The following is a 13,741-nucleotide window of genomic DNA, read 5'->3' as shown; positions in this document are numbered from 1 at the left end:
TCTGTTGAAACACGCACATGTGTGATGCTCATTTTCCGTCGGTCTTTTTTTGTTCTCCATCTGTCCAGGTTTCTGTTCACGGACTATAACCGTCTGTCGAGTGTGGGAGGGGAGACGTCCATGGCTGAAATGATAGCCACGCTGTCCGATGCCTGTGAGAGAGAGTTCGGCTTCTTGGCCACCAGACTTTTTAGGGTCTTCAAGAATGATGAAACTCAAGGTGTGTTTGTACAATATGCAGCAATATGAGAAAGAAAAGAAAAAAAAAACAAACATGTTTAGTGCTTAGAATTGTTCTTATTATTATGTGTTTGATTAGTTCTTGCATTTTTCAGTTTTTGTACCACATTTTACCATCGTAAAAGGCACAATGTAAAGTTAATATATATATATATATATATATATATATATATATATATATATATATATATATATATATATATATATATATATATATTTTTTTTTTTTTTTTTTTTTAGCTAGTTTTAGTTCATTTTAGTATGTTCTATATAAATTAAATTTATTTATTTTTAGTTCAGCTTTGTCAGTTAAAAGCAAGTATTTGAATAGTATTTTAGAAAAACAGCACTCTCTCTCTTTAAAAACTTTAAAAACAATGTTTTCATTAACTTTCCTTTCTTTCTTTCTTTCTTTTCTTTCTTTCTTTCTTTCTTTCTTAGACATGCTTATAGTAAAATCCCATTCTTTAAAAAATTGTGCTCTACATAGCTCTATATTTAACATCAAAAATGGTCAATGATTAATTTATTAACGATGATAGTGCTGTCAAAATATTATTGTAAATTAATCACACACAAAATAAATACGTAATATGTGTAAGTACTGTATATATTTATTCCGAATTTATACACACACATTATTTAAAAATATTTACATGTATCTACATGTATATACTTATATTTAAAAAAAATCTAAAATTATATATGAATTTATAAACATAACATAATTTTATGTATCTGTGTGTGTTTATATGTGCATAACAAATATACATAGTATACTCGTATATTATGTAAATAAACCAAAAGAAATATTTTGGATGCCTTAATAATAATAATTAGCATTTAATAAAATTGGAACAGTGTTGTCATTTCACAGGCCATCACAATTGTCTATATCAGGTGTTTAATCAAATCTGTATTAAACTTCAACCTGTGTTTTTGGACATCTCTTTTCCAGGAAAGAAGTGGAAGAAGACATGTTGCGTGCCCTCCTTCGTGCTCTTTGTGTTGACTTCGGGCTGTCTGATCACAGGCATGACCCTGCTGGCCATCTTCAAGGTGGACGCAGAGAACCTGACGGTGAACGCGGTCCTGATCTCCATGGCCAGTGTGGTGGGTCTGGCCGTGCTGCTGAACTGTCGGACCTGGTGGCAGGTGGCCGACTCTGTGCTGCACTCTCAGAGGAGGAGGCTCCTGAACGCTGCCAACAGCATGCACAAGCTCAAGAGCGAGGGATTCATGAAGGTGAGCCGGCGATGCTCATATAATATGTGATGCGCTTAGCGGTAGTCATCACTATTTCATTCATTTTCACTTAGCGGGCTTTTTTTCATGCAAAGTGACTCTAATTGGCATGTGTGCCAGCTTCCTTCAGTTATCTGAATCGTTTGACTTTTTAAGTACTTGCAAATGAGACAAATGGATTAGAAGTCAGTCATTGGAGTCACTTCCTAATATAAGACAGACTTCTTGATATCAGACATACCTCTGCAAAGGGCTGACCATCTTCTATATATTTCTTATTAAAAAGTGTTATTATATCTTCCAGCATACCAAAGATTTTCAACAAAGCAAAAATGGGAATGTGATCTGATAATAGTGATTGGCGTACTCTTCTAGAAAGGTCACATACTATACTGGTATGCATTCAACACAGACAAATTCGATTTAACATCTTACATAGGACACATTACACCAGCTATAGACCAAACGAACGTAAAGGTGGAATCTCTGCCATGTGTCAGATGTAAAATATCTACTGGGACTCTTCTTCATATGCTCTGGAGTTGTCCAGTCTTGGAGAGCATGTATTGCAATAATTTTAGAAATATTAAAGAATCCTGTTGATCCTGATCCTAAAATCTGGACACTAGGTGATATTAGTTCACTTCTCATAACCTGTCATGAAGGCTATTTAATTTTGCTTTCAAGCACTGCAGCTAAAAATTGAATACTTAAAAACTGGAATTCTGGTTTAATGAGCTTGTATCTTTTAGTACCCCTGAGAAAATACTGAAGACCCACAGTCTTTGACTGTATTTGGGCCCCTTTTCTCGATGCACTACTTTTTTTTTTTACTTTAATGATTGACCAGTTTGTATATATATATATATATTAACTATGTTTATTTTTCCTATTTTTTACTTTCTTGTGTTCTTGTTTTTATTTATTACTACTTATTGTACCTTTTTATTTAACACTACGTTTAACGTTTGAGTTATACCATTTGTGTGGGTAGGGTCTTTATTGCATATTTTTATTCTTTACCTTTTTTTGCTAAATCTAAAAAAAAGGAATATTCTGATATTCTTAATACTTTTGCACACTACATAATTGCATGTGTATTTCCAATAAACATATCTTTAAAAAAAAAAAAGTGACTAGTCTGTGGCCTAACTAGGCGTCTTACTATTTTTCCCAGAGTAACCACAAGATAAAGTTTTTTTTTTTTTTTTTTTAATTATAGACTACATTGACAAGAGTGATGTAGACATTTTCACAATGAAGCCTACACTGGTGATTTACTGGAGAGGAAACAGATTTCAAATTTAAATTATCTTATTTTCAGCCGTAAGAAAGTGTTTTAAAGCTTGTTATTTTGTAGGAGATCACGGTTACATATGATATGAGAACAGTAGGGCCTGTTCATAGGAAGTATGTGTTATTTAATAAAAATACAAGTGCGTTTTTAGAATGCAATCATCAGATGTATTCTACCTGGTTGGTTGAATCTACATATTTGGACTTTATATTTAAAAATGACCTCAAGTTAGTAACGTTTCCCCCTACTCTACCCTAATGTTCACTAGAGCTGCACAATTAACCGTTAAAAGATTGAGATCTTACTTCTAAATGACAAAGATTCCTCTGTGTCTGTTAAACCTTTGATAAAGTTTTACCAGAACGTTGTGCTCCCGCTGACACAGAGAGAGAGCAGTTATCATGTTTTGGTATCAAACAGCTTTCAACCACACAGTATTATTTCTGTCTTATTATCAGACATATAATACCCGTACTGAGATATAAGTTTATAGTTCAGATATAAACACTGATGATGATGATGATGGCAGCGAACAAAACTGAGTAGATTATCAAATTAATTTCCGCTTCAAATAACGTTGGACTTTCACAACGTTGATTACATTGTTTCAAGTGACTGTTAAAAAAATGCATTTGGCATCGACTCATTCATTTAAGAGATTCGTTCAGAGCTGCTGATTCATTCAGTAATGAAACAAGTGAGCGAGTCATTGAATTATATATCATTTTTGTTAAATAATTCACTCAAACTAATTAAGCATTTTTGAATAGGGGGCAATTCTTTTTTTCTATTTTTTTTGGTCATTTTTTGTTTATTTTATTTTAAATGGAACGGCATGGAATTTATCAGAATTAAACACAATTTGCAGTCAGTGTTTGGGTTGCCAAACAGCCCAGATCTTAAAACAGCTCTTTGCTGAGATGACAACCTTTTATATTTTTGCTTTATTGTGTGAAAATTGAAAACATCTAAAGCTTTTTGTTACAGCATGTTGCTTCGTATAGCTCATCTATTTCCTTTTTCCCTCAGGTTTTGAAGTGTGAAGTGGAGCTCATGGCTAAAATGGCTAAAACCATTGACGGCTTCACTCAGAATCAGACCCGACTGGCTGTCATCATCGATGGCCTGGATTCCTGTGAACAAGACAAAGTGCTACAGATGCTTGATACGGTGCGTGTGCGCTTACTCCGCCATGCACAGCCCTGCGTCAAACATCTCCCATACAACCAAATAATAGTATACAAATCTTTTTTTACTGCCAGAATCGCATTTTCCGGTGTATTCAACCAAGGCCAAGAAGCTTTTGATGGCACAAGCCATCCATCTCCGCTGTAAACATAAAAGACTCATTCTGTTTGAGCACACTCGCTTCCTGCTCTTGACTAAATGGCCAAACAAGGTGCCTCATGTCCACTCTGTGGGAAGAACAAGCCCATTCACCTCTCGAACATCTCATGGACGCGAAGCAGTGCTCAGAGTTCAGGCTTGTTTAGCTCCAGAAGTTCAGATTCCTCTCTCCCAGCTGGACTAATGGAATTTCCTTCAGCTAAATGTCATTATTTGGGTATAATCCTCTTGTGTTGGCAGCCTGTTCACCGCTAATGAAATCTGCCATTTACCAGAGAGCCTGCAAAAACCCTCAAAGATTCCTTTGTGGCACAATTAGCCACATCTCTTATAAATTCTGGTCTTTTTGTCTTGGATTTTGATAGGAATTACCAAATTGGATTTTTCCTTCAAGTTTAATATTGTTCCAGTGGCTAAAGCTGATGTTCTATAAGAAAAATGACAGCTATTAATGCAGATGGCATTTTTTTGTGTCACAGCTTAGTTGGCGTGGAGAAACGCAACGTCAGCAGATATTTCACAGTGATTGCTAAATGATGCGGGCCATTCAGACTTTTAAAACGGTACACAAATCAGTATCCTGTGACACTTGTGCATATTCCGGTGTTCTTCGTTAGTCTGGAAAGTCCCGTCACGTTTAGATGAGGACATGTCTGGGTGTGTGTATACGTGCACATGATACATATGGCTACACGCATATAGTCTAATAGAATTATAATTAAATATCTTAATTCTGTAGTGATGTAAGAGTGAAAGAGGAGAAAAATAACCCACTTGTTTAGGATAGCACATTGATTAAGCATATCTTAACCAAAAAGCCTATCAAAACAGATCTACCATAGATACTGTACTGTTTTATGCATGAACTAATATTAACTGATGTGGTCAAACCACTTGGCTCTAACTTATGGTTAAGCAGAATAAATAAATTGCACAGCCTTCGAATGACTTTAGGGTGTGAAAACGTCATATTTTTGTGTGCTATCCTCGAAATTATTTTTTGTATTGTAGGATGTTTTTGGTCTGTTGATTTATTTTATTGTATTTTATATTCAATATTTAATTTTATTATATTCATATTTAATTTTATTATTTTATTCTAATAAAATTTTTATGGAATATAATTTTTGTTAGTAGTTATTATTTTATATTATTTTGTTTTTATTTTTGTTTTAATTTTGTTTAATATTTGAATAAATTTTAACTTAGACAAGATTTTCTTGTTTTTTTCAAGATTTTTAAAGAGAAATATTTTTATCTCCTCTGTTTGCAGGTTCGGGTGCTCTTCTCTAAAGGCCCCTTCATCTCAATCTTTGCCAGTGACCCACATATCATCATCAAAGCCATAAACCAGAACCTCAACAGTGTGCTACGTGACTCCAACATCAATGGCCACGACTACATGCGAAACATCATCCACCTGCCCGTGTTCCTCAACAGCCGTGGCCTAAGCACTGCCAAGAGACTCTGTATTTCCACAGCAGCCAACGCCGATCAGCTCAACTCTGATGGTCGGTATAGGAAGAATTCAGAATTACACTATGAATATTTTAATGTAAAACTTTTTTTTTTTTTAGGCTTAGAGCTAAACTCTGCAGGAGAGTGTCCCTCTAGGATAAACGTTTCAACCTGCTCTTTTTTTTAATTTTAGTTTTGTTGGATGTTTACGGTGTGTTGATTTTATTTTATTGTATTTTTTATTTTATTTGTATTTAGTATTTTATTTTATTTATAAAATGTATTTATTGAAATAAAATTTTTATGTATTATTTTTATTATACATTTAATTAATTATTTTTAAATTTATTTGTTTACATTTTTATTTAGTGTAAATAAATGTTTTACTAATGTAATGTTTTTAATTTAAAATTTTTAATTGAATTGTAATTTCATTTAATTTGGTTCCATTTAGTTTTTTATGTTTTATTCTAGATTTTCGTTTTATTTTTAATTATTTTAGCTAAATTTAGTTGAATTTAGCTTAATTTAATACATTTCATTATTTTCTGTCACACCTCCACAGAACAAAATGTACACCTTTTTTTGTCAATTACTTTCCTCTTTTGCACACATCTATGCAAAAACGCATTTAAATGCTCTCAAAAACCTTAAAACTAAAAATTAAGTAACATTTATTCACCTTCATGTCGTTCCAAGTCTGCGCCACTTGTCCATGTCATTCTTTTGTGAAACAAAAACGAAGACATTTTAAAACATCTGAACAACTTACCGTTCTTTAATACATTTTATGCATAACAAGATGTCTGCGTTCTGTTAATGCCGGTTTGTCTTCTGCATCATCAGTGGTGTAGAGCATTTAATATAGTCTAACAGCACAGCTTTTACTCTCCGATAACTCCTCTGAATGTCTGACTCTCTCCATCTGTAGCGTGGCAAGAGGACATGGACAGGAAGTTGTCTCAGAACAGTCTCGGCGAGCAGGGCAGGCAGGGCAGCAAAACAGCACTGAACCGCCGGGTAAGACTTATCTTCCAACACTCCCACCACTTCCCATCAACACCATTCGAGATGGCCAGCTCAACGAAGGCCATATGGCTGCTATTACCTCATTAGTAACTCATTAATAACTCATTTATAACCGCTTCAACCATGCTTATTCTCTCTAACAAGCTCTTTTACGTCTATATGATTCATTCGTTGACAGTTAGAAAGGACCGTTAGAACCACGTCTTGTGTGTGTGTGTGTTTTGGAGGGGGGTTATTGTCAGAGACCCTGGATGTTGCAGAGGAGCGTCTGTAATTGATTTAATGTCTGTTTACTCTTCCCGCTGAGATGCCATTGCCTAATGACGGGGTGCAACAGCAGTGGGTCTCGGTGACAAAGCACTGGCACGGCGGCACGGAGGCAGGAGGCTAAGTGGCTCCTCTGCTCGCCCTGCGAGGGCTGTTTGTTTGCTTGGCTGATTTATCTGCCTCCTTTATTTGGCCCCTCTTTATTTCAGGGGCACGCTCCTCTTGTTTTGCCTCTGCTGTTTCTTGGCTCAGCATCCGGCTCGCCGTAGCCCTGATCTGCACATTTTGTTGTGCAAAGTTGTTAAGCGGGTTTTGTGAGCTTCAGTCATTTAACTCTTTCCCCACCGTTGACGAGGTAGCTCGTCCATTAGGTTACAGCGCTTCCTCGCCAAGGACGAGTTTTACGGGAATCCCTGTTCTAGGTGTAGTACTGTAAGGAAAGCCCTAGCGCATGCCCGGTCTACTGGGCTCGAAAAAATGACGAGCGCCATAAACGGAAGGATCAGAGACAGTGTATATCATATTATAGATCATGCACGTAGATCAGGTTTCGACCATTTTGAAAAAGTAGGCTAGTCAGTGATGGAGATGTGCCTTTACAGACACAGAAACATCTCTAGTTATGTCGTGGATAGATCGATAACCCGGCGATATGAAAATATGTGTGTTTGTGTGTGTGCTCTATATATAGTATGTGTGTATATATAGGTAAATATGCATGCATGTATGTAACCTAAATGTGTGTATCTAATCATATGTATATAAGTGTGTGTGTGTGTGTGTGTTTGCCTGTGCATAAACGTGTGTGTGTGTGTGTGTGAAAGCTATCTTCATTCAAGTGATAATAATACACAAAAACATAAAGATAGAATTAAATGGGATTAGATGAAAATCATGAGAAATGCCGGCTCTTAAAGAAGAGTAACAGTAGGGTGGCTCTGAAATTGTTGTCTCCTATTCTTGATTAATGTGATTAAGCTGCAAGGTCAAACTGGGGTACTGCTGGGGTCTTTCTTGATGCACAAAGAGGATCTTCGGTACAGTGGAGCCTAGACTCGGTGCATTTGAGACTAATTTCATCATGCATATTTTTACAAGTCTCCCCTCCATCATCCTGGAGCAAAAAGTGGCCACCTTATTGATGGCCATGTGTTCTAAGTAGCAGTCAAGTCACAAGTTCAGCATTAAAAACTTCAAAGTGGGCTTAAAGCTCTGATCCTGCAGTGCTCGTGATCGACTCCATTGTGCTCGTATTAAATCGGCTGACGCTTTAAGAGAAGAGCAGACATATCATTCAGCTAGACCTCTTAGGACAAGTCAACAGATTGCCCAGACACAAGGTTTAGCTGTACCAAAGTACAGTATGTGGGCACAGAGAAGACAAAATGTAGTCTAAACAGGTTTGTGCCAGTAAATATAAAAAGTAATGCAATCATTTATATGTCTAACTACTTCTTTTATCTCAGCTGTACATCAATTTGCGAGATGAAGGAATAAAAGTGTAACCTCAAGTTTGATCGAAGTTAATGTGTGCATATGTATAGGGCCCCAATCCAATATTTGCCTGAGGCCCCCAATTCACTAAATCCTCCCCTGGTAGTGGTTGTAGTAATATTATATAATGTTCGGTCAGTGTTATTACATTTGAATGTTTTTATTAGTGCTGTCAAATAATTAATTGAGATAAATTGCAATCAAAATATATTTTTGTTTACATCATATATGCGTGTACTTACAGAACATGTTTTGAAAATATCTTGATTTTTTTATAAATATATTAAAATATAAACATAACATTTTTCCTAAATATATAGATGCATTTTTATATGCATAATAAACATACACAGCATAGTTAATGCATATCTATTGCATTATTGCATATTTATAGTCAAATGATCACTACTCAATAGTTTTATATTATTATATTTTATGTCTATTAAACTAAAATATTCTGCTCTATTTTTATATTTATTATATTATAATTTAATACATTTGCATTGTATTTGCATTCCATATCATTTTTCTTGCACTTTAGCTGTATTATTATATTTTAGTTTATTTTTGTATAATGCATTTTATATTCATGGATTTAATTATACATACATTTTTATTTTCGTTGGTTAAAGTATTGTATGCTTTATATGTGCATTAAAAAATTATGTTGGGTCCAGTAGGTTAAAAATTTCAGGAAATGTTTATTTGTTTGTAAATTCCATTTTGTCAGATGCTGAAAAAATATGTAAAACATCCATAAATCACATACTTTTCTGTATAAGATGCAGCCTATATATACACATATACTGTATATTGTAGCATAAGAGGAAAGAAACGCACTAGTAGTTGACTGCATGCAGTTATCACACAGACTCTACAGGCCTCCTGACATTGACTTGTCTGTATACTGGCGTGTAGGACACGTACCGCAGGAGACAGATGCAGCGCTCCGTCACGCGCCAGATGTCCTTTGACCTGACCAAGCTGCTGGTCACCGAAGACTGGTTCAGTGACATCAGCCCTCAGACGATGAGGAGGCTGCTCAACATAGTGTCAGTCACAGGTCAGCCTGACCCAATTATACTTCCATACATTCATTACTGATGGTGGTGTGTGAAAGACGTGAGCTGTGCGTTCACTAATATATAACAGTAATCAAGTGTCTTTTGATAGGTCGCCTACTTCGAGCCAATCAGATCATTTTTAACTGGGACCGTCTAGCGTCCTGGATCAACCTGACGGAGGAGTGGCCGTACCGTACGTCCTGGATCATTCTCTTCCTGGAGGAAACCGATGGAGTTTCAGACCAGGTCACTCTGAGGACCATCTATGAGAGGTCAGCTTACACGTCTTCTGTACCTCACATCAAACATATCAAATATCATAACTGAGAATTTGAATTCATATGTATTTATTTACTTTACTTTTTAAAATTTACTTTATATTTATTATTTACTTAATTCTGTTATTTAGTTATGTGTCTAATTTCTTTTTGTTTTTTGTTATTCATGATTTTCATGATACATTTCTGTTATTTCAGTTAGTTAATGCTTTTTTAATTAATTTATTTCTGTTTAACTTTTTAGTTATTTATTGATTTTTATTATTTCTTTAAGGTTATTTATGTCTATCATTTATATTTATCTTATTAATATATGGTAATGAATCTTACTACTTTTAGTTTTTTGTATTATTTATTTATGTTTTGTTTATTTTATATCTATAATTTATTATTTTACTGTTATTGCTTTTATTAATATTTTGTTATTTCTTTTCATTCTTAATTTAGTTTTTGGTTGTTTATCTGTTTTTTGGTTCCTTTCCTTTTTAGTGTGTTTATTTGTTTCTATTACTTAAGTTAGTTAATTTATTTTTATTTAGCTATTGTTTTATTTATTGTTTTTATATATTATTAATGTCATTCATTATTGTTTTAGTGATTATTTATTTATTCTACTTAATCCCATGCTTTATTTTGCTTCGTAAAGTCTTAAATATTATTTTTATTAATATTTTTGTCCTGATTCTTTTTTTTTTTTTTTTTTTTGATGCATATAGCACAAAAATTGATTTAGTTCTAGTTTGTTGCGCTTCCAATGTAATAATGCCTGCAACCTGCGGGTGGCAGTAGGAAATCTGTACTTCCCACTTCATTTTTAGTCCTCCGCACAATTCCTATAAATCAGGATGTCTCATTGGGTATGATGTACCATGAAGTATTTCAAGCTTTGATCTTTCCTTTCATCCGCTTACAGCAGGATTTTCATATACGAACAGCAAAACAAAAAAGAATGCTGCTCAGTCGCTGCCTGACTAACAGACTGTCACTCTTTAATAATTGTCTTATTTACTTGTTGTCGTCAAACATGCAACACACCATCACAGTTACATCTGCTGCATCCTCTCTAGAGGGTTTGACGAGTCTGTGTGTGTGTGTGTGTGTGTGTGTGTGTGTGTAGCTGCTGTAAGGGGAGATGTTGAGGCCGTTAGGTTTGCTGATGCTCAGTGTTTGGCCTTTAAAGGTTGCTCTGTCACACTGCACTAACATGCTGTGACTCCTGGGGCTGTAGAAGTGTCAGAGCATCTCAGTGTCAGCATCTGCTCTCTCTCCCCATCGCTCTTTCTTTCCCAGCCCCCATGATGCCCTTTAGCGCTTCGTCTCACCCGTTTTTCTCCTCTTTCATACCCCAAAATACCCTTCGTATCCTTGTGTCCACACCAGCGCTGCGTTTCGGTGCAGGTGGGCGGCTGTGGATGTTAAAATAGAGGCCTGTCGTGTTGTTCTGTTATCTGTCACAGATGTTGCTCAGATAAGAAACTGACAAATCTGCTGGTGCTTTTTTCTTCCTTCTGTTGCACTCTCGAGGTCACGTGGCCATGCATTTGCTTGCTTTTTATAGAAACGAGGGTGAGTCAGAGCGGCCGGCAAAGACGTTTGTCCACTTGAGTCCATTTTAGCAGCCGTTTCTCAATGATTAGTCACAAAGCTATATGTTGGTTCATTGTTGAAGGGGTTTTAGTTTCTTGACTAGAGCGATCTGGACGGGTCAGTATGTGGTCCACACGGATGTGAGAGCCAATCGGGAAGCTCCGTAGTGGCAGACGAGTTTCATAGGTCAGCTGTCGTTTTTAATCGACTCACAAGACCTAGGCTTGCGTTCTCGCTCTTGTGATAGTGTGTGAAGACCAATAGACTGATATAATTAGCTCGGGAAATGGACATACTGCATGTGTATGAGAGTGTGTGTGTGTGTGGGTGTGTTGCCCGCGTTAGCTTGGTTTTCTACATCCTTCTGCCTTTCTATCACAACACACACATTCCTAGAAGAGAGAAGTGGCGAAATCCCCTCTTTGTAACGTTGCTCCATTCTAGGTCATTCTGAGGCTGAGCTTTCACTGTGTGTGTGTGTGTGTGTGTGTGTGTGTTTGTGTTTGTTTGTGACACATTTAGTTTATACAGTTTGCACAACGTAGCCCTTAAAACCCACACCGCAATGCAAAATCCACCAAAAGCTCTGCGTGTCAATGAACTGGTCAGGATAGAGGACTAGTAAGATAGCTGATTATAGAGTATGACTAGTTATATTTTCTTTGAGAATCTTTACATGTTCGTTAGCATCACAGGAAAATGCTTTCCGAGAGGCTGCATCTGTTAAAAATATTAAAGAGGTCATGAACGGTGTGTTTCTTTCAATTTTGAATTGTTTACTCAGGTCTACTTATTGTGTTAATATTTTTATTATTACATTGCTTTGCCATGTCTCACTCTTTATGCATTAAAAAAAGTATAAAAATTAATACAATTCCTAAAGTCCAGAGTCTTGTGTAAATGCCCGCCAAGAAACTGCCTGGTGGACATAAGCGTAAACCTAAAAAAATACGCAGGTCTTCCTTGTTATTTCCATGACTATTTTTCATTTTCTTTTTTATGTTTATTTGTTAAAATCTAAATTTTATTTGTATGTTTGTATTTAAAAAAGCGTAAATGAACAATTTAGTAGTAGTTTTGTGCGATTTATACTTGTATTGCACCTTGTGTAGATTTAAAGTAACTCAAAGTGCTTTATATATCGTACACAAATGCAAATATAAATACAAAAACAAAGCTGTCAATTCGTGTGACATTTATATATGCATTTGCATTTTTCAGGTGAGAGAAAGTGAAAGCAGGATTCTGCTCCTTCCAGTGAAACAGAATTTGGGGGAATTTTTGTGGTACTCTTAGTCATGGTAATAAATCTGCAGTAATTTTAGTAATCTTTTCTTAGTAATGCGATTTGACATTAAAGTTCTCACAATACTAACTTTTTAGTAGTCGATGCCAATATTGTTCAAATTTCATGATACAAATGTGCTTTTGAACCACAGTATGTAACAACTCTGTAGCATGGAAACAACTCTGCAGGTCCTCTGTGATCCGGCCCTTTAATCTGCACCAGAATGTGAATAATCTGTTAATAACATCAGCTTGTTGTATGATTAACATTAAGACAGGCTACAGTAATCCGACTGAGCAGGCGAAACACAAAGATTTCCGTGTTCCTGTATCTTAAATAAACTACAAATTACATAAAGTCCACTCACCAAAAAGCCCAACATACCAAATAAATTAAAAAAAAAAATGTCCCTTTCTGTCCAAATTCGACTCAAGTCATTCTCTGTTTCACTGTAAAACCTTTTTTGGTCATTCAGTCTCTCTTTCAGAAGTCCATGAGTCATGGTTGTTACTGGTCTTCACAGGCATTATTTCAGACCGAGAATGTCTTAGTTATAGCGAGAGGCGTATGGGCCGTTTTACCATAAAAAGCAAGCAGGCGGAAGTTCGAATGGAAAGCGAGTGAACGAAAGAGATGTTGTGGTGGCTGATGGCCATGATCTGTAGTGGACTTTTTGAGCAGAGTCAGGTCCACCGAGAGTTTATTTATGGCACTTTGCTCCGGTTTTGTGCTTGTTACGAGGTGTGGCCCGCCGAGCCGGTTCTGCTCTGACATCTGGTGTCCGGCTTGTGCCAGGATGGTATGATAGAACCTGAGTGGGCCGGGTACCATGCCCAGCCCGCCCCCCTCTTATCAGCCGGCTCTGGCCCACTAACATATGTCCCCTCCTCCCCTACTCTGAGAGCGGCCCTTGTTAATTAACCCACCAGGAGAGTTGGCGTGGCACGCTCTAAAACGACCAATCGCTGGAGGGCTTCAATGTGAGGAAGGAGGACACACCCCTTCACCTTTCGTCCACACCTCCCGCACCTCTTGGCGTCTTCTTGGCAGGCCAACTCTGTGTGACATTCACCGGTGAAAGAAAAAGCACACGGAAGCCCTTCCGCTTTCCGAAAGGCTCGTCCCGCTCACAATGCTTCCTGTCACAA

General features: G+C 36.5%; 1 protein-coding gene across 6 annotated transcripts in view; it reads left to right on the top strand.

Moving 5' to 3' along the window:
- kidins220a (kinase D-interacting substrate 220a) overlaps positions 1-13,741 on the top strand; it is a 54,498-nt gene that overhangs the window by 13,424 nt on the left and 27,333 nt on the right. For all 6 annotated transcript variants that reach the window (XM_043262906.1, XM_043262909.1, XM_043262905.1 and 3 more), the window contains exons 16-22: positions 69-220; positions 1,198-1,484; positions 3,811-3,951; positions 5,402-5,639; positions 6,518-6,606; positions 9,295-9,439; positions 9,550-9,712. In XM_043262906.1, the coding sequence (XP_043118841.1) occupies positions 69-220; positions 1,198-1,484; positions 3,811-3,951; positions 5,402-5,639; positions 6,518-6,606; positions 9,295-9,439; positions 9,550-9,712 (1,215 nt within the window). The remainder of the gene's footprint in view (positions 1-68; positions 221-1,197; positions 1,485-3,810; positions 3,952-5,401; positions 5,640-6,517; positions 6,607-9,294; positions 9,440-9,549; positions 9,713-13,741) is intronic.

The sequence above is a fragment of the Puntigrus tetrazona genome, chromosome 17 (genome assembly GCF_018831695.1).
Source record: "Puntigrus tetrazona isolate hp1 chromosome 17, ASM1883169v1, whole genome shotgun sequence".
NCBI lineage: Eukaryota > Metazoa > Chordata > Actinopteri > Cypriniformes > Cyprinidae > Puntigrus > Puntigrus tetrazona.
Note: the sequence above shows the minus strand (reverse complement) of the source record. Positions and strands in the feature narration are given on the sequence as shown.